The sequence below is a fragment of the Arvicanthis niloticus genome, chromosome 1 (genome assembly GCF_011762505.2).
Source record: "Arvicanthis niloticus isolate mArvNil1 chromosome 1, mArvNil1.pat.X, whole genome shotgun sequence".
NCBI classification, from domain to species: domain Eukaryota; kingdom Metazoa; phylum Chordata; class Mammalia; order Rodentia; family Muridae; genus Arvicanthis; species Arvicanthis niloticus.
In genome coordinates this window covers 110,273,780-110,292,102 of record NC_047658.1, presented here as the reverse complement: position 1 = coordinate 110,292,102, position 18,323 = coordinate 110,273,780, and the positions used below count along the sequence as shown (strand labels likewise).

Here is an 18,323-nt window from a genome sequence, read left to right as displayed (position 1 = left end):
AAATCTCCACCCCTAAGAAACTCTATATAAAGCTTGCCTCCCACTCACTTCTCAGCTGCCTTAAGGCCGATCAGAGGTAGCCACTCTTCTGTGTCTTTTCTAACACATCTCTTGTGTGAGGTTTGCTATGCAGTGTGATTTGGCTTCCCTCAGAACTACAACACTTACACTGAGGAAACCTTTCCCCAGAGCTGCGTCCATTAATAGGTGTCTGGCAGAGGCTGTAACCCATCTATCAGGGCTTATTCTAAGAACTTCTTTCTTGACACAGCCTGAAGGGTCTGGATTGGCTTTCCTCTGAGGGAAGAAGTGCGGTCTGAATCCCTAGGTTTGAGAAAAAAAAAAAATGTCTGAAGAGTGACCAGACCTAGAGAAGTTGTATCCACTTTAATTGGGTTACCCAACGCAGGAGGGACAGAAATGAGAAAGGATTCAGGTTGATGCACAGGAAATCCACAGTACTGTGAGCCAAAGAAACAGGACACATGTACACAATGTTCCTCTGGGACCTCGTGTTGACATGGAGGAGAGTTTTGTCAACTTGACACTAACAGAATACACCTGGTAAGTGGAAACTTTGAGGAATTGCTTCCATCAGACTGGCCTGTGCATGTCTGTGGAACATCACCATAACTAATGATTGATGTGGAAGGCCTTGGCCCACTGTGGGTGGTGCTACCCCTGACTGGTGGTCCTGAGTGGTGTAAGAAAGCAGGCTGAGCAAGCCTTGAAGCAAGCCGGTGGGCAGAGGTCCTCTTAGGTCTCTGCTTCAGTTCCTGCCTCAACTTCCCTTCATAACAGAGAATGAGCTATAAGGTGAAGTGAGCCTTTCCTCCCCAGCTGCTTTTGGTCACATGTTTATCACAGCGACAGAAAGCAAACCTGATGCTACCTTTGGTGGCAGAAAACAAGCCTTTCATAATATATCAAAAGTCGCTAAGATAGCAAAGGAAGATCCAGGATAAACCAGTGTGAGTTTGCCTCTGTGCTCGACCTTGAGCAACAGCAAGCCGCTGAGACAACTTGACTGCGCAGGCGCTCCTTGAGGCACTACTTTAAAGGGTGCTTCGCTCAGGCGCTCTGCGTGGGGGCGGGGTCTCATGGAAGGGCGCGCAGCGCGAAAGTGAGAAGGGGTGTGGTTTAGAAGGCGGGAGGATGGGGCTTCCGGGTAGAACACGCTCTACGCAGGCGCAATCATGGATCGGGTGCAGAAGTTGAGCTATGACGACAGAGGGGCGGGGCTATGGCCAGCCGAGGGGCGGGGCCTCTAGAATACTATGGTACGCAGGCGTGGACTGGACAGTCGGGCTAGTGTCATCTGTACGGTCTCCGTCCCTACAGTCCCTACACCGTCCCAGCCTGGAACCTGCAACCAGGATGGGCCGGAAGGTGACCGTGGCCACCTGTGCACTCAATCAGTGGGCCCTGGACTTTGAGGGCAATTTCCAGAGGATTTTAAAGAGTGAGTCCTGGGGCGGCGGGAGACAGGAAGAAGTCAAAGTCCTCAATGAGTAAAACATGGCGGTCAAGGCCAGCTTTGCCCAGGAGAAACTCACAGTGTTGGGTGTGGGAACAGATAAAAGGATAATGCCTGGTGAGCTTTCAGGACGACTTCCCAGTTTGGGGGATATGTGAGGAAGCAAGGCAGGAGTGGAGATAGGCGTGCCCCGCCAGCCAGGCAGACACGGCCATCCTATAGGATCTGGTGGGTCTCTAAGGTTCCCTGGGGCAGAGCTGCGCAGTTTTGGAACTATTTCAGTGAGATCTGGGTGTTTGCAAAGACTAGAGATCCGTGCTCTAGGGTTCCTGAGGACATTCCTTGTAGATGAGCATTGGTAGAAGGCATACTGAACCCAGAAAGCAGGTAAAGGCTGAGGTCTCAGCTCAGAGGAGGGTGTTGCCGTTGAATATCCCTGTATTGTTGACATTCGCTCAGGTTGTCATGCTGAGCTGCTTCTGCAGGAAGGCTAGACAGGAAAAATAAAAGCAAAACAACCAAAACCCAAATGTATTATTACTTATTGCATGTGTGTGTGTGTGTGTGTGTGTGTGTGTGTGTATATATGTGTGTGAGTGTGTGTGTGTGTGTGTGTGTGCGCGCACACACACATGCCAGGGTGTGTATATGGAGGTCAGAGGACAACTTGCAGGAGTCAGTTGTCGTCTTCCACCATGCGGGTCTAAGTGAGCAGTTCTCAACTTGTGAGTCACAACTCCTTTGAGGGTCAGATGACTCTTTGACAAGGGACATCCTGCATCTCAAATATCTACATTATGGTTTATAACAGCAAAATTAGTTGGGGGTCAGGGGTTTACCACAACATGAGGAACTGTATTGAAGGGTCACAGTATTAGGATGGTTGAGAACCACTGTTCTAAGTGAGCTCAGATTGTCAGGCTTACCAATGAGTGACTTTACCTACTGAGACATCTGGCTAACCCAGGCGTTTTTATTTTTTTGAAGTTATTTATTGATCTGCTCTTGTTGTCTGAGTATGTCTTTGGGGTGAAGATGGGCTGCCTTGCCTGCATGTTGGCAGCAGCTCTCAACCTGCTGTGGGTGCTGGATGCTGGCACCATCCTAGGGATGGAATCCTTCACTTCCTGTCCACAGCTTTTCCTTGTAGCCAATTTGGGTGTCTGCTTAATGATTACCCGTCAAGGTGTGACTTATCCCTCCTCAATGCTAAGGTCACCCTACCCTCCCTGTTTCTGATTTCCTACACGTGGGTATAGGTGCCTGCTGTCCTCTGCTGTTAACACAACGGGCTGTAGTGGGTTGGAGCCTGGCTTTGGCTGTATCTACCGCAGCAGCCTGCTTTTTCTACCTTTAAATGTATCCTAGACGCTGAATTCCTTCTCCCTCCCTCTCTTTCCATATAGGTATTCAAATTGCCAAAGACAAAGGTGCAAGATACAGGCTTGGACCAGAACTAGAAATATGGTATGGCTAAGCACACGGGCACCCCCACCTCCACCCCTGGGAGGGAGGGAATGGAACAAAAGCTGGGAAGAAATGGGGCAGAGAATGAAAGCAAGAGAATGCATTTAGGATGGCAGCAGCTGGAGAGTGGGCCTGGTTCAGGGTGGATGGGGAAGGTGGGATAACTCCAGGCTTCCTGGTGGCCAAATAGGGGAGTGAGGTTGAATTTAAAGCTGGGCTGCCTCACCTTCCCTGATGCTGAGGTTTCAGTGTCCCTCCAACATTCCTCTGTCCCAGGGTATCGGTGCTGAGAGGCAGACTTGGGGGAGGGTATTAAATCACCATGAGTGGTATCTTATATGAAGGCCCCAGGAAGCCTGCTTGCCTCCCCGACATTAGGCCACCTGCAAGGTACCCTCTTTGCTGATCTGAGCCAAAATGCTGAGGAGTGATAAAGATAACGTATTTCAAGCAGGGGGCAGCCTGTAGCAGACATTCGATTTTCTAGCTCCAGCCCCAGAGCTGTGTGTGATGGGCTCTTGTGGTGTTTAACATGGTGGGTCTGTGTACTGAGACACCTTCCTGACTTTTCATTTTCTTTCTTTCTTTTTTTTTAATTAAAACATTTTAGATTTATCTATTTTGTGTGTATAGATGTTTTGCTTACACATCTCTCTTCATGACTGGTGCCCACAAAGGCCCAGAAGAACATGTTGGATCCCCCTGAAAACTGGTATTATGGGCAGTTGTGAGACAGATGGTTGTGAGCCACCATGTGGGTACTGCAGTTGGACCCAGGTCCTCTGCAAGAGCAACTGAGCTGTCTCTCCAGTCCCTTTAAATTGTTTTATATTGCATTTATTTGTGTTCATGTACATTCTCTGTCTGTCTGTCTGTCTGTCTGTCTCTCTCTCTCTCTCTCTCTCTCTGTCTCTCTCTCTCTCTCTGTGTGTGTGTGTGTGTAGGGTCTGAGGGATCAAATCTGCATCATCAGTCTTGATGGCAAGTGCCTTAACCACTGAGCCGTCTTGCTAAGCCCATGTTTTCCTATTTGACCATGAAGAGGTTTCCTTCTGCATTTTCAGCGTCTTTAATGGTCTTTCCCTCGTGCCCTTTTTGTGAGAGTAGAAACTGGTGCCTTGATACTGTCTGCTGTCTTGCTGGGCTACCACCTTGTATATCTCTTACCAACTGCATCTCTCTCTGGTTTGGGAATACCTACCAGCTGTCTGCTAAGCTCTGCTAGTTTCCTGTCTGTCTTTGAGGCTCCCTGCCATTTATGGGTTCCAAAATGCCTTCTCCTTATTTGTCCCCCTCCCTACTCTGCTCTAATGCACAGGTGAGAAGTAGCAATGGAATAATTTTGTGGTTGGGGGGTCACCAAATCATGAGGCACTGTATTAAGAGTCATAGCATTGAGAAGTTGAAAGCCACTGTTCTGTTATGTGGACATAAAGGAAGCAGACATGCACTTCTCTCCCCCACTTTCATATTGGTCCCAAGGCATTTTCTTTATCCTGGATTCACCTGTTTCACCGGTCTAAAGTCTTTTCTTAGAATCCCGACTCCAACAAAGGCTCGGTCTCCCACACTGTCCAAGAGCATCTGTATCCCTTGTTGGAATTATTCTTAATAGCTCCCTCAACTGGAAGGCTTTGGAAAACCTGACCCAACTTGTCATGGTATCCCTGGGTTCCTCCTCGTCCTTCACTGGCTTGCTCCTTCTCTCTTCAGCGGCTATGGGTGTTGGGATCATTATCATGAATCAGACACTCTCCTGCATTCGCTTCAAGTTCTGGCTGCTCTTCTGGACTCTCCAGTCACTGAGGACATCATCTGTGACGTGGGGATGTAAGTGCCTCACACCATGAAGGTGTGGAAGGGGAAGCTCAGAGGAAAGGCGAGTGTGTGGGTGTCCTCATTCTGGATGTGGAGTCCTAAGGAGACACCGAAGTCCTTATGTTGAATGTGAGTTTTGCTTGGCCCTGTAGCCACTTAACCTCCCCAAGGCAGTAGCTTTTGGAAGCAGTTTCTGAGTTCTTCCAGGAGTTTCGGGGCACCCATGAACACACTGTGCACAAACGCAAGCTACATTTGCACCCTGCCACACGGTTTTCTTCATGGTGAGTCTTGGGACAGCGGCATGCTTCTGCTGCTTCTGCACCTAACCGGAGGCTTCCCTGCCCTAATACATCATTCCAAACAAGATCAGAGGTAGGATATATGCAGGAGCACCCCGCCCTTCATCTGTCAACACCTCCTAGTCCTAGCTAGGGGTGGTTGTTGTTTGGTTTGGTTCAGGATTTTTGTTTTTAAATTTTTGCTAAATTTCCTCATTTTATGTGTAGTTGTGCATGCTTGCATACCATAGTATGCATGTGGAAATCAGAGCATAACCTGTCAGCTCTCCTTCCACCATGGCAGTCCTCTGGGTAGAACTCAGGTGGGCTGGCTTGGCAGCAATCCTTACCCTCTACATGGGAACATGCAAGCCATGAAGCCTCAAGTGGCATGAGTTCCTCAAATATGGCCCCACCCAGCACACTGACCTAGAACCTTCTAGTGTGTGCCTGACCGTGCTTTGCATAGTGGTCCCCTGTGAATGGGCCTCTGTAAGAGCAGCAAATGCTGAGGACTGTGGTGCCTCTTCTCTAGCCCCTGATGTGTTCTTATTACCTAAGGAGTTGAGCATTTTCCTATCCGGTGGCTATTGTGTACTGTTATAAAGTTGCTGGATTGGAAGCTCTGTATACAACTGTGTCTTATTTGGTTGAAGAATTCTTTGCATATGAAAGGTCAAAACCTGTTCCCAGATGAAGAAAATGTTTCTTTGTATACTGCCTGCTGTTTAATTTCCCTTCCTAGTTCAACTTGAAAATGTTTCCTTCTGTTCATTATCTGGTGGTGTCTGTTTTTGTTTGAATGGCTTCTTTTAGTGAGAAGACCTTTGTTTTGTTTTTGTGTTGTTGTTTAGTTTGGTTTGGTTCAGGATTTTTGTTTAGTTTTTATTTATTTTCTATTTTTTGTTAAATGCCCTTATCTTGTGTAATGTTGTGCATACTTGCATACCATAGCATGCATGTGGAAATCAGAAAACAATCTGTTGGAGTCAGTTCTCTCCTTCCACCATGTGAGTCTTCGAGATGGGACTCAGGTAGGCTGGCTTGACAGCCCTTCTGAGCCATTTCAACACCAACCTGGTTTGGTTTCTCTGATATAGAGTCTTATATAATCCAGGTTAGCCTTGATCTCTTATGTAGCTGAATATGACATCAAACATCTGCTCCTCCTGCTTCCATGTCCAGAGTACTGGGATGAGGCCCTTGCTTTCTGTAAGTCATCTGTGCATCCAGAACTCTGCACACTGTTGCCCAGTCCAGAACACACCAGTCCCATCCCAATGTGCTTCACTTGGTTTGAGAGAGGACTGGAAGCCTTGGTGACATCAACTACTCACAGTGGCCCTGCATGAGCCATGCTAGGCCTAGGGGCTGTTGACAGATGAAGGGCAGGGAGCCTCTGGCTAGGTGAGGAGGCCACAGAGGCAAGCAGTGATGGAAGCAGTCACCCCAAGCTCTGGGACATCAAAGGAGACTTGTTTCAGAACACTTTGAGTTTAATTTGAAAGCTAAAAAGGGGCGTTAATAGTTTCTCCAAAGATCTGAAGAAGCCTCGCACCAATACAAAGCACCTAGGAGCTCCGGGGGGGGGGGTAGGGGGGGAGGGGAGGGAAGGGGGAGAGAAAGAGAGAGACAGAGAGAGAGAGAGAGAGCACTCTGAGCTTTAATGAAGGCCTTGCTGTGGAAGTCTAAGGATCCCAGTTAGATCTCCAGAACCCATGTAAAAAGCCATGTGCATCAGGATGCTTTTGAAACCCCAGTGCTGAGAAGCAGGGTAGAATCGCTGAGTCTGGATTTGTGAACCCCAGGCTCAGTGAGAGACCCTGCCTCAAAAAATAAAGTGGAGCGGCTTGAGAGATGGTTTAGAGGTTAGAACATACTCTGTAAACACTCCGAGTTCAGTTCCCAGTACTCACATCACAACCACCTGATAACTTCAGCTCTAGGGCATCTGACACCTCTTTCCTCATGCACTCATATGTGCACACATGCACAGATGCATGCATTTAAATGTGTGTACAAATACACATGCATACCTACATATTTGTGCACATACATGCATGCACACATGACCATACACATAAAAAATTAAAAGTAACAGTTAATCTTGACAAACTTAAGGTGGAACTGAATAAAAGGACCTCTGATGCTGACCTCTGCCGTCCACATGTGTATGCATGGGTGTACACCTGTGTATATACAACAACAAAAGAACACATGACTCTGTAGTTAGTGCCACTGCCTCTGCTTGCTGTGCTTGTGTCACAAGACAGACACGCATCTTCCCTCTTTTCTGCAGGCCTATTATGCATCGGAATGTCCGATACAATTGTAGAGTCATCTTTCTCAACAGGTAGGTGAGGGCAGCTGGCATACCTGTGCCTGGCCCTTGTTGGGGATACCTTGTGGGGTACCCTTTAGTGAGCACAGCACACTGGCCCAGCAGTTCCTATGAATCTCCTTCTCTGGGGCTCAGGCACCCTCACTCAGGCTAGAGGAGGAAATTCAAGGTTGGGTTTGTTCAGGGGTTTTTTATTCTTGCCACCTGGACAGTAGACAAGGTGAGGGAAGTCTCCTTGCCACACTCCCCAAACCACCCACAGCCTACAGCAAAGTGCACATGGTGGGTGGATGGAGCCATGGAAGATTGCTTCCCCCACCCCAAACAGAAAGCTTCAGCTTAGAGAAAGAAAGAAGGAAGGACAGAAGGAGGGAAGGAAGGAAGGGGAGGGAGGGAGGGAGGGAGGGAAGGGAGGGAAAGAGGAAAAAAAGAAAAAGAAAAGAGGTTTACCCTGCTGGTCTTAAGCCAGCTCAGTATCCATACCTTATCCTATGGACAGATTTTGTAGCAGTGGCCTGCTTGTCCCAGGTGTTTGGTGTGAACAGTTTTTTTCACCTGCTGTAGGAAGATCCTGCTCATCAGACCCAAGATGGCCTTGGCCAACGAAGGCAACTACCGGGAACTGCGCTGGTTTACTCCCTGGGCCAGGAGCCGGTGAGTGGCAGGTTCTTCAGCTGCAATGTGGTCCTAACCACATACTAAGTGTTCACTAAATGTCCTCAGCAGATGCAGCCTCAGCTGGGAGGTGAGCCAAAAAACACTAAGGGGAGGAGTAAGGTGGGGAGGACTGTTCCTGCCATTCACACATAGTCAATTCCATACTGTCAGTTCAAATCTGAATCAGAAGAAACCATAAAACCTCAGCCACCAGTAAGTAGTCACTGGTCACTCAAGTGGATGGACACTGTGTCTCCAGTTGTCCTTTATGGCAAAACTCTGAGCATAGTCCATTTGACCTTTGGGAACAGGTCATTCTTCATCTGGGGTCAGGAGACTATCCTGTGCAGTATATGGTGGTCAGAGGTACCTACATAGCAAGCTCTAGGTCAGCCTGGGGAACATGGGGCTCCACACTTTACCAAATGTTTCCTAGGAGACAACATGCCCCCAGTTGGGAAGCCCTGCTCTGTGTTTTAAGTTACTGCCTTAGTCAGTGTTCTATTACTCTGAAGAGATACCTTCACCATGGTAATTTGTTTAAAAGAAAGCATTTCATTGGAGCTTGTTTACAGTTTCAGAAAGTTAGTCCAGCATCATCACGGCTGGGAGCATGGCAGCACACAGTTAGACTTGATGCTGGATAACTAGTTGATAGTTTTACGTCTGGATCTATAGGCAACAGAAAGAGAGAGCCCCTTGGGCCTAGCTTGGGCTTTGTAATCTCAAAGCCTATTCCCCCTACCCTCCCATCCCCTGGACACACTTCCTCCTACAAGGCCACACCTCCTAATCCTTTCAAATAGTGCCACTTCCTAAGCATTCAAATATATGAACCAATGGGGCCATTCTTATTCAAACCACTGCAAGGCCACACCTCCTAATTGTACCACTCCCTAGGTCAAGCATATTCAAACCACCACATTCTACTCCTTGGCCCCCATAGGCCTGTTCAAACACATGAGTCTTTGGGGACCATACCAAGCCATAGCATAATGCAAAAATAGATTTAGTTCAACTTCAAAAGTCTCACAGTCTTAAACAGTCTCAACAGTATTAAAAATTCAAAGTTTCTCCTGAGATTTATCCAATCACTTAACTGTAATCCCTTATAAAATTAAAATCAGAAAAGCATATCATATACCTCCAACATCACAGGCTATACATTACCATTCGAAAACATCATAGTTAGGAAATACTGGTCCAAAGCAAGACCAAAATCCAGCTGAGCAAACTCCAAATTCTGCATCTCCATGTCATGTCAAAGAACTATTCAGATCTCAAACTCCTTTCACCTTTTTAACTATAACAAACTTCTTTCTCCTGGGCTGGTTCCACTCCCTGTTAGCAGCTTTCCTCAGCAGGTCACCCAGGGCTCTGGCATCTCTAACGTCTTTGTGTATCCAAGACAACTTCAACCTTCTTCTTCTTCCAATGTCTGGGATCCACACATGATCTTCTGGGCTCCCCCAAGGGCTTGAGTCACCTCTCCAGCTCTGACCTCTGTAGCACTCCAGGGTCTGTTTGACTCCACTCCACTGGCTACTGCTCTTCATGGTGGTCATCCCATGGTATTGGCATCTCCAGTACAATGGCATATTCTGCTGCAACTAGGATTCACTAATAGCCTCTTATAGGCTCTTTTCATGGTGCCAAGCCTCAGCTTCTTTGCATGACTCCTTCAGTCCTGGACCATCAATTGCAACTGAGGCTGCACCTTGACCAATGGCCTTCCCTGGCCTCTCACAGTGCCAAGCCTCAGCTGCTCTTCATGACACCTTCATGTCTTCAAAACCAGTACAACCTGGGTGACTCTTACACATTACCAAGTCCAGCTGCAGCACGAGGTACAACCTTGGCTATCTCTGGAACACAGCTTCTTTTGTGCTCTCAGAAAACACTTCCCAGAAGATTTCACCTCAGTGATGCTGGTCTCTTCTTGATCATCACTAGTTTCTTAGCTCCACTACCCAGCATCAGTTGTCCCAGTAGTCCCTTCTGTTCTTTACTCTGAAGCCAGGGCCACAGTTCTGCTGCTTCCTGGGGCTGCAACATGGCCCCTTGTTCTATTACATTATCACCAGCTTTTGTGTTTTACAATTCCTTCACGGCCAAAGCTTGGTTGCCCCAGAACTTGCTCTGTAAACTGACCTGGAACTCAGAGATCTGCATGCTCTGTTTCCTGAATGCTGATATTAAAGGCATGTACCACCTTGCCTGGGCCTAAGCTTTTCATGGCCGCTATTCTTCAAGATCTGGATCAAAAACCTGTATCTTCCAGCCTCAAGATCTGGATCATAGTTGTGCTCTCCATTTCTGGATTGTAGTTCATTTAAGATTAAAAGTCCAAATGAAAACAATAACCAAGTCCCCTGTTCAACTGCAAAAACATAAACAATAAACTTACCTGGGTGGGATCTTACCTCGAGGTCACCACTCCCTTAATCTGTCTCCTTGAACATAGGAGCCAGCTCCGTTCTACTTCCTGGTGTTTCTTTGTTTTTTGAACCATACATTTTATTTACACTTTCTTTCTAAGCTTGCTATGCTTCATCAAAATGTTCTTTATGAAAGTAAACCACAGCACAGAGTCTAAATTGGGTTGTTTTGAGACCCCCTTTGTCAATGCAATTAATTTGACTCTTTTAACCTTGGCCTCAGATAGACTCTTCAGACAGGGCAAAAAGCAGTCACAGTCTTCACCAAAATATCACAAGAGCAGTCTCTAGGCCACATACCAAAACTCTTCTGAAACTAAAAATACTAAAAATCCTCTGAAACCTCTAGAGCCAGCAGCCCTCCACAGTTCCAATCACCCTCAGTAACAATGTCTTCCATAGTCCTACTAGGATAACCCATTAAGCCCCACTTATAGCATTCCACTGCTTTCCAAAGTCCTAAGATCCACATTTCTCCAAACAAAAGCATGGTCAGGCCTATCACAGCAATATCCCAGTCCCTGGTACCAACTTCTGCCCCAGGGTTTTCATTGCTGTGAAGAGACACCATGACCAAGGCAAGCCTTATAAAGGACAATATTTATTTGGGGCTGGCTTACAGGTTCAGAGTTTCTGTCCATTATCATCATGGCAGGAAGTGTAGCAACATCCAGGCAGATGTGGTGCTGAAGAAGGAGCTGAGAGTTCTGCATCTTGATCAGAAGGCAGCCAGAAGACTGGCTCCTCAGGCAGTTAGGAGGAAGCTCTCTGCCCACAGTGACACACCTCCTCCAACAAGGCTACACCTCCTAATAGTGCCATTTCCTGGACCAAGCAAATTCAAACCACCACAGAAAGCAAACAGAAAAGTGTTCAGTGTCTAAGCAGTGCACTTGGAGTGGCCTATCTGAAGTTAGAAGTGCCAGCTTTTTATTTTATGTGTTTTTATAGTTAAGTCCACTGGCATAGATCTTTAGACTTTCTGGACCAAAGATGTGTGTGGCATGTACTCTGCCTGTCAAAGGTAGTGGACTGTGACTCTATTGTCTCATTGATATGTTAGGTGTAATCATATCTCTGGGTGAACTCAGGACTTTTCCAGGGTTGGGGATCTCACCTGATTTCTCCCTTGAAACAGTGACCTAAGTCCAATCTCTCTAACCCCCAGTCTCTCAGAAAACATGAGCCCTGTGTGGATGAGTCTGTCATAGGCTTCTGTGTGGACGGTGGCTGTGCCTCTATGCACCTGTGTCGTGCTTCCTGGTACCCAGGACATCATCTCTGTGGGATAGTAAACCATGCCAGGAAGATTGGTAAGGTAGAGCAGGTCTGAGTCCCCGGGAAACTCAGGGTACACACCTGAGACAGTTGGTGGCTCTCTGCTCCCTGCCAGATTCCTGGCCTGGAACACGTGCCACACTTAAACACATAAGGAAATGTGGCCTGTGTTCACATAGGCCCATAACAGAGCTCTCTTTGCCAATAAGGCACCTAGAGGCCCTGAGGATTTAGCCAATAAGCTTCCCTTCTTAGATATTCCTTCCTGCAAAAGGTATTTAACCTTAGGGTCTACCCTGAGAGGTCCATATGTATCTATTTTCCACAATGAACAACCAATAAATGGTTTGGAACCAAGGACTGTCTCTTTCATCTACCACTGCCATGGGGAGCATGGAGAAGGCCTTCATCCACAGAGCCGCAGCTGAATTCTCCTGTAGAAGTCCTCTCTGCATTCCCAACAATAGCCACTGTCAAGCTAATAAAAATCACTGCTGAGCTAAGTCAGAGCTTCCCCTGCCCCAAGGCTAGTCCTCTCAGCAGTGCCTGGATGTCTTAAGGGTCTGAGAATCACCATGAGCCCAGCCTTGTCACAGGCCCAGGGACCTCCAACACTTCGTTCTTGACTCCTCTGTCTGGCACCTCAAGGATGACTGGGTGCCCAGGGGTCTGGGAATGCCAGCTTCAGCTTTCTCACATCTTAGACTGCATTTTCCCATGCCCTGAGTCCCCAATGGCTGTGGCGTGGGATAAGCAAAGTCAAGTACTTCCTGCGTTTTCACCTCCCCAGCGGCAGTGCCCAGCAGTGGGGTGGAACTCGGACCCACACATCTCAGCTTTGCCATGCTTTGATTTTTTTTTTTCCTTTCAGACAAACTGAGGAATATGTCCTCCCTCGGATGTTACAGGACCTGACAAAGCAGGTGCATCCTCCCTAGAGCTTCCTGCTGGTGCAGGCTGAGGGTGGGACACGGGAGAAGCTCTTGGGTAGTCAGAGCTTAGCTGGGCAGGTGGGAAGCACAGAGTGGAACCTCCATGCTGACTGTCGGAGGGCTGATTACAAGGCAGGCTGCAGGAGTCAGCCCTGAGGGGTTAGACTCCAATTCAGGGACAGTTTTAGGAAACCACAGACAACCAGCTGGTGGTGGGCATATTCCTGAGCTTTGTCCCTCTTCTTGCACTGTGGACCTAGGATTGTGGTTCTTCTTGTAGCCTTGGTGAACGGTGGCATTGTTGGTGGCAGGCGATGGAGTGGAGGAGAGGGCCTGTTGCAGCCATAGTAAAGCTGTGTGGCCTATAGTCATGAGTGGGAAAATGGGAGAGTCTGGGATCAGGAGAAATAATGTATGCTGAGATGGTACATACCCATGGTGAGGAAGGAAAGCCTTAGGCATGGGACAGTATGTTAGCCTTCAGGAAATCAGAGCAGTATGTAGCCCAGTAGATGGCCCTGGGATCTAAAGTGGTCTTTTCTTTTCACTGCAGAAAACTGTGCCCTTTGGAGATGTGGTACTAGCCACCCAGGACACCTGTATTGGGAGTGAGATCTGTGAGGAGCTCTGGACACCACGAAGGTCAGCCAGCTCTCTGTGGTGTCCATTCCCTGTCCTGGTCCAGCCAGTGGGAGGACCCAAGCTTTGCAGCCTCCTAAGGTCAAATGTCCTTAACTGTGGAGGTAGATAGATAGATAGCTAAGGGGCTACAGGAACCCGTTAGCCACTCCAATTCTCTTTACAGCCCCCACATCGACATGGGCCTGGATGGTGTGGAGATAATCACCAATGCCTCAGGCAGCCACCATGTGCTACGCAAAGCCCATACCAGGGTGGATCTGGTAACCATGGCCACCTCAAAGGTGGGCATTGGGCAGGGTGGGTAGAGCATGGTCATAAATTAGGAGTGTATCAGGGAGCCCCCAGGAGTAATGGCAACTGGGGCAGGGCTCAGCCACTTCTGGTTCATGCTTAAGGCTGTGGTTGCAAGCTGTATTCTATTGTCATGCCTGGTCTCTCCCAGACTCCTCTTCCTGGTATCACCTGGTCCAAACTGCCATCATTCAAAGCAGATTCTGTTGATACTGCTGCAACAGGGAACCAGGGTATGCTCCCATCCATGGTTGTCCTGGAGACTCATACCAACTTGCATGTACCCACCACTGACCTTGGACACAGTGGAACACTACTGTTAGTCACTGGTGCAGATAGACATGTCTCGGGTTGAAGATGGGCACAGGTGAGTGATAACATCCAGCTCTCACAGAAGTCACCCAAGGTCACCAGTGCTTCTGGTGGCCCCAGAGCTCAATGCTGCCACATCACACTCCTCTAGCTGTCGTGGTCCTGCCAGATAGGGTCAGCAGCACTGCATTGAGAGCTGAGGGAAAGTAAAAGTGGATTTATGGGATGCCTGATACCTGGTGTCATGTGGCACGATTCTTGGGAAGACCCAATACAGGTCTGCTCACCCCAGATAGAGAACCAAGAAGAGACCAAAATAACAATAACACCAAAGTACAACATGGTAAACCAATGAGTTCATTTGAATTACCCAGCAGTGTAGGTGAGAGGTTACAGACAGGAGCAGGGATGAATCAAAAGTAGCTGTATCACCAAAGTTCATCAATAGCTCATAAAAGCTGGAGTCTTAGAGCTTTCCTCATAACTTGCAGGCAGTTTGACAGGTCAGAACATCTCTTCCAGGCAGTTTGGCTGATCTGAGAGCCTCTTAGCAGTCCTTACTGTTTATGTCATCATGCAGAGGGAGGGGCCTTGTGCATCTGGTGAATTTCAGGAACTTCCTGAGACTTGTAAATTACTGACTTCCCAATGTTTTAATTTGAAGGAAATTGTAGTATGTCTGGCAAGGCCACATGAATTGGAGCTATAGGGCTTGTGTTCCTTCCTGCATCTACCATTTCTATCAGAGTCTGGATGCCAATGGCAACTTGGGACCAGGTGGAAAATGTCAGTCTGGTGCATCTAGGTATCTTGTACAATGCTAGTTGCAGTCATAGGTTATATCTATCATTGACAGCCGTCCTGTCACCTGTATTTCTTCTAGAATGGTGGTATCTACCTGCTAGCCAACCAGAAGGGCTGCGATGGTGACCGTCTCTACTATGATGGCTGTGCCATGATTGCTATGAACGGGAGCATCTTTGCCCAGGGCACTCAATTCTCACTGGATGATGTGGTAATGGGCCAAGCATGGGAATGGGGAGCAACCTTCACACTGCCAAGTCAGTTGACTGCCAATCTGTATAGCTTTCCCCTGACTGTGAGGAGGGATTTCCCCTTAGAGAATGTTTTGGCTGAACATAGAACAATGGAAAATGTTCATGCTGAGTATGGACTGTAAAAGTTGCTTTTATTCTCCTGGTGTAATTGTCATCTTGGAGGCTTAGTGTCTCCATCTGCTAACCTAGATCTAGTCCTGAAAGCTTCTAGCCCTTGTATGATCTCATCTAGGCCTAGAATGTCTTCAGCCTCTGTAAATTACTGTTGAATAAGCTTACCCCTTCCTAACTCTTTTTGATCTCTGGCTGGCTGATTCAACTCAGCTGTTCTGGCTTGAACTCCTCTCTAAACTGACTGATTCAATTTGGCTTCTCTGGGCTTCTCCTGAATTGTTCTACTTGACCTCAAACTAAGTCCGTCCATCTCTTCTGATCTTCTGGCTCCTTCTCATTCTCTGGTTCCTTCTGTCTTCAACTGTGTCTAGCTTGTTTTCTCTCTCTCTCTCTCTCTGCAAACTGTCTCTGTACAACTGTCCCAGTAAAACTGCCCTCTTTCTCTGTACTGTTCTCTTAAGTAGCTTCCCTTTCCTCTCTTCTTGTGAGAGTTTGTATCCTATTCTGTCAAATCTTTCTCTGATTTGTCACATTGCCACGCAATTAGCCATCACTTCTAAACTTAGGTGCTTCCTTCTACAAACTTACTTTACCTTCATAATTTGGGACTAAAGGTGTGTACTTAAGGGCTGAGCCATACCACAACTAGAAACAAGGTTTTTTTTTTTTTTTTCAGTAAATAACACAATCTCAGAGTTCACAGTGTGATCAAATATCCTGCAACTATGGACTACAGAGAAGGACCCCAGGGTGTGAACACATTGAGGCAGATACCCTGTATCTGGGACATGGGGACACCTGGCTTCATGCAGGGGATAGTGGGCTTGTTTGACCCATTTTAGAAGCTGACAAGATGACCCCCACCCCCCATCTAGGCTTAGCAAACACTAGGCTTGGTCCTGTCATAAGAAATGGTGATCACCAGGCTTAACTGGGGACATTATTTTAGGGGAATTTGGCCTAAGACTTATCAGTTTCCCCATGGTCTGGTAAGCCTGCATTAAAGGGAGGCCTTCCTCTAGCATTAGTAACTTCTAATTAGTGTAACAAAACACCCAACAGATGTTCTTTAGAGAGGGAAGGTCTACTCTGGCTCACGGTTTGAGGGTGCAGTCCATCATGGTGGGAAGGCCTGGAGGCAGGAGAGTGAGGCAGCTGGTCACATGCGTCCACAGCCAGGAAGCACAGAGATGAACACAGGTGCTTGGCTCCCTTTCTCCTTTCTATTCAGCTTGGGACTCCAGCCCATGGGCCGGCGCCATCCACACTTGGAGCACATCTTTCTACTTCAGTAAACCCAATACACTCCCTTTGAGACAGGACCAGAGACTTGGATCCATGGTGATTCTAAATTGTATTGAGCTGACAAGCAGCATTAACCATTACATCCCACTTGGGCCCCCCGGTGTTGGGAGGCAGAGAAGAGACCCCTTCCCTCCCATGGGAAGGGGTTCTCTAAGCATATGAGGCCAGCCAGGCAAGGGACAAAGTGGGAGTAGCACAGTTCTTCAGCAGATGGGCTGGAAGGCAGAGGGCAGCCATACACAAACCCCACTAATCCACCAGAGGGGCTAGTGAACTGCATGTTCAACGCCTGGAAGATGTGGGTGTTTGTTGAGGACCACACTGCCCCATGCTTTGGGACTGAGTGCTCTGGTCCGAGGGGATCAGACAACAGGATCTAGCAAGAGAGAGTGAGGATGGAGTGGCAAGAGACGTGAAGAATAGAGACAAGACAGGGTGTGTGGTCAAGTCCCGTTTACTAAAAGAAAAATCCTGGGTATATATACACTTCACCTCGTGCCTTGCAGCCGTGGACAAGCAGGGGAACACAGCTGAAGACACTTTACCATGTGCACCTTGCAGCTGGGGCCATTAAACAACAAAACAAGATATGTGGGAAAAACAAGATGTTTATCAGAGGGTGCTCAGCTGTTGTAGGCTGTTGAAAACAAGTCTCTTGTCAGGGTATATGGTTCCAGATGGCTGCAAAGCTGATAGCTGCTTTCTGCTAGGAGTCAGTTCCCAACAGGTGTTGGCTGCCATGTTGCTCTCCATGTTGTTCCCCGCCCCCGTCTATCTTCCTCTGCTCCTAGGATGGCTGCAGCAGTTCTAGTCATCCCATCTATAAATGGCTATGTTCAGAGTTAGAGAAGAAACCATTGCTTTCTGTGTGTCTTTCAAGTAAAAAAGATACACCCCTACCCCAAGTTACTGACAGAGTTGTGTCTCCTGCCATAACTGGTGGGTTGCTGGGAAATGTCTAAATGTAGTCCAGGTGCTGGTGTCAGCTGACAGATGCAGCTGGAGGGAGTTCAGGTCGCAGCAGCTTCCATGTCAGGCAGCACTCACAAACACCTGTAACTCTAGCACCAGGAGTCCAGTGCCCTCTTCTGGCCTCTACAGGAACTGCATTCACATGTACATACATACAGGCCCACACATACTTGTGAATAAAAATAAAACACTTTCTTTTCAAAAAGGAAAAGGTTCAGGAGGGCAATGGAGCCCCTGCTGTGAAAGTTTGACCCATGCACATGAGACAGCAATCCTGTGCTTTCTGCTTCCCACACAGGAGGTGCTCACTGCCACACTGGACCTGGAGGACATCAGGAGCTACAGGGCAGAGATCTCATCTCGGAACCTGGAGGTAAGTGCCCTGGAGACACCAGCCTGAGTGCTCAGGTAGGCCTTGCAGGTGGCCTGGTATGCTGTGGGCTTGGCCGAGGCCATGGGGCCAGCATGTGGAATCATGCAGAGACCTGTCAGCTTGTTCCCTTCCCCTGCTCCATAGCCACCACTGGTCTGCTTTCTGCCTGTAACCATGGGAACGCTTTCAGAGATAGTGCTGTACCACATCTGCTGTTGTATGCCTGGCTCCTCTCACTAAGTATAGCATTCTTGGAGTCCACCATGTGGAAGCATAGTGGGGCTCTGCTCTTTTTCAGGCAGGGTACAGTGGTATTCTACCCAGTGGCTATACCACTGGGTTTCTACCCACTACTCCAGAGTTTTGGGTGAGTATGGGTTTCTTTTTCCTGGGTGTGTCTGTCCAGGAGTAAATCCTCTGTCTCACATGTGGCTATTGAAGAGGACTGCTCTCCTGAGTGGCTGTTACCCCCCACCCCACCCCCCATTCCCACAGTTCAGGGAAAGCTCTGTAACTTCTCTGCCTTTGCAAGCACTTGTCGGCAACTGTCAACTTTGATCAGTCCTT

The 18,323-nt window shown here is 48.0% G+C and overlaps 1 protein-coding gene across 4 annotated transcripts in view; it reads left to right on the top strand.

The window, feature by feature from the left end:
- The first annotated feature begins 1,268 nt into the window (after positions 1-1,268).
- Positions 1,269-18,323, top strand: part of Nadsyn1 (NAD synthetase 1) — a 30,190-nt gene continuing 13,135 nt past the window's right edge. Inside the window, exons 1-10 of one of the 4 annotated variants that reach the window (XM_034489043.2) lie at positions 1,269-1,462; positions 2,884-2,944; positions 4,658-4,774; positions 7,343-7,396; positions 7,949-8,038; positions 12,629-12,680; positions 13,243-13,331; positions 13,495-13,612; positions 14,818-14,949; positions 17,682-17,756. In XM_034489043.2, the coding sequence (XP_034344934.1) occupies positions 1,378-1,462; positions 2,884-2,944; positions 4,658-4,774; positions 7,343-7,396; positions 7,949-8,038; positions 12,629-12,680; positions 13,243-13,331; positions 13,495-13,612; positions 14,818-14,949; positions 17,682-17,756 (873 nt within the window). In that variant the 5' untranslated portion in view covers positions 1,269-1,377. Of the gene's footprint in view, positions 1,463-2,883; positions 2,945-4,657; positions 4,775-7,342; positions 7,397-7,948; positions 8,039-12,628; positions 12,681-13,242; positions 13,332-13,494; positions 13,613-13,852; positions 13,990-14,817; positions 14,950-17,681; positions 17,757-18,323 lie in introns of those variants that run through there. The other 3 variants (XM_034489051.2, XM_076914122.1, XM_034489059.2) reach the window with 3 other exon arrangements.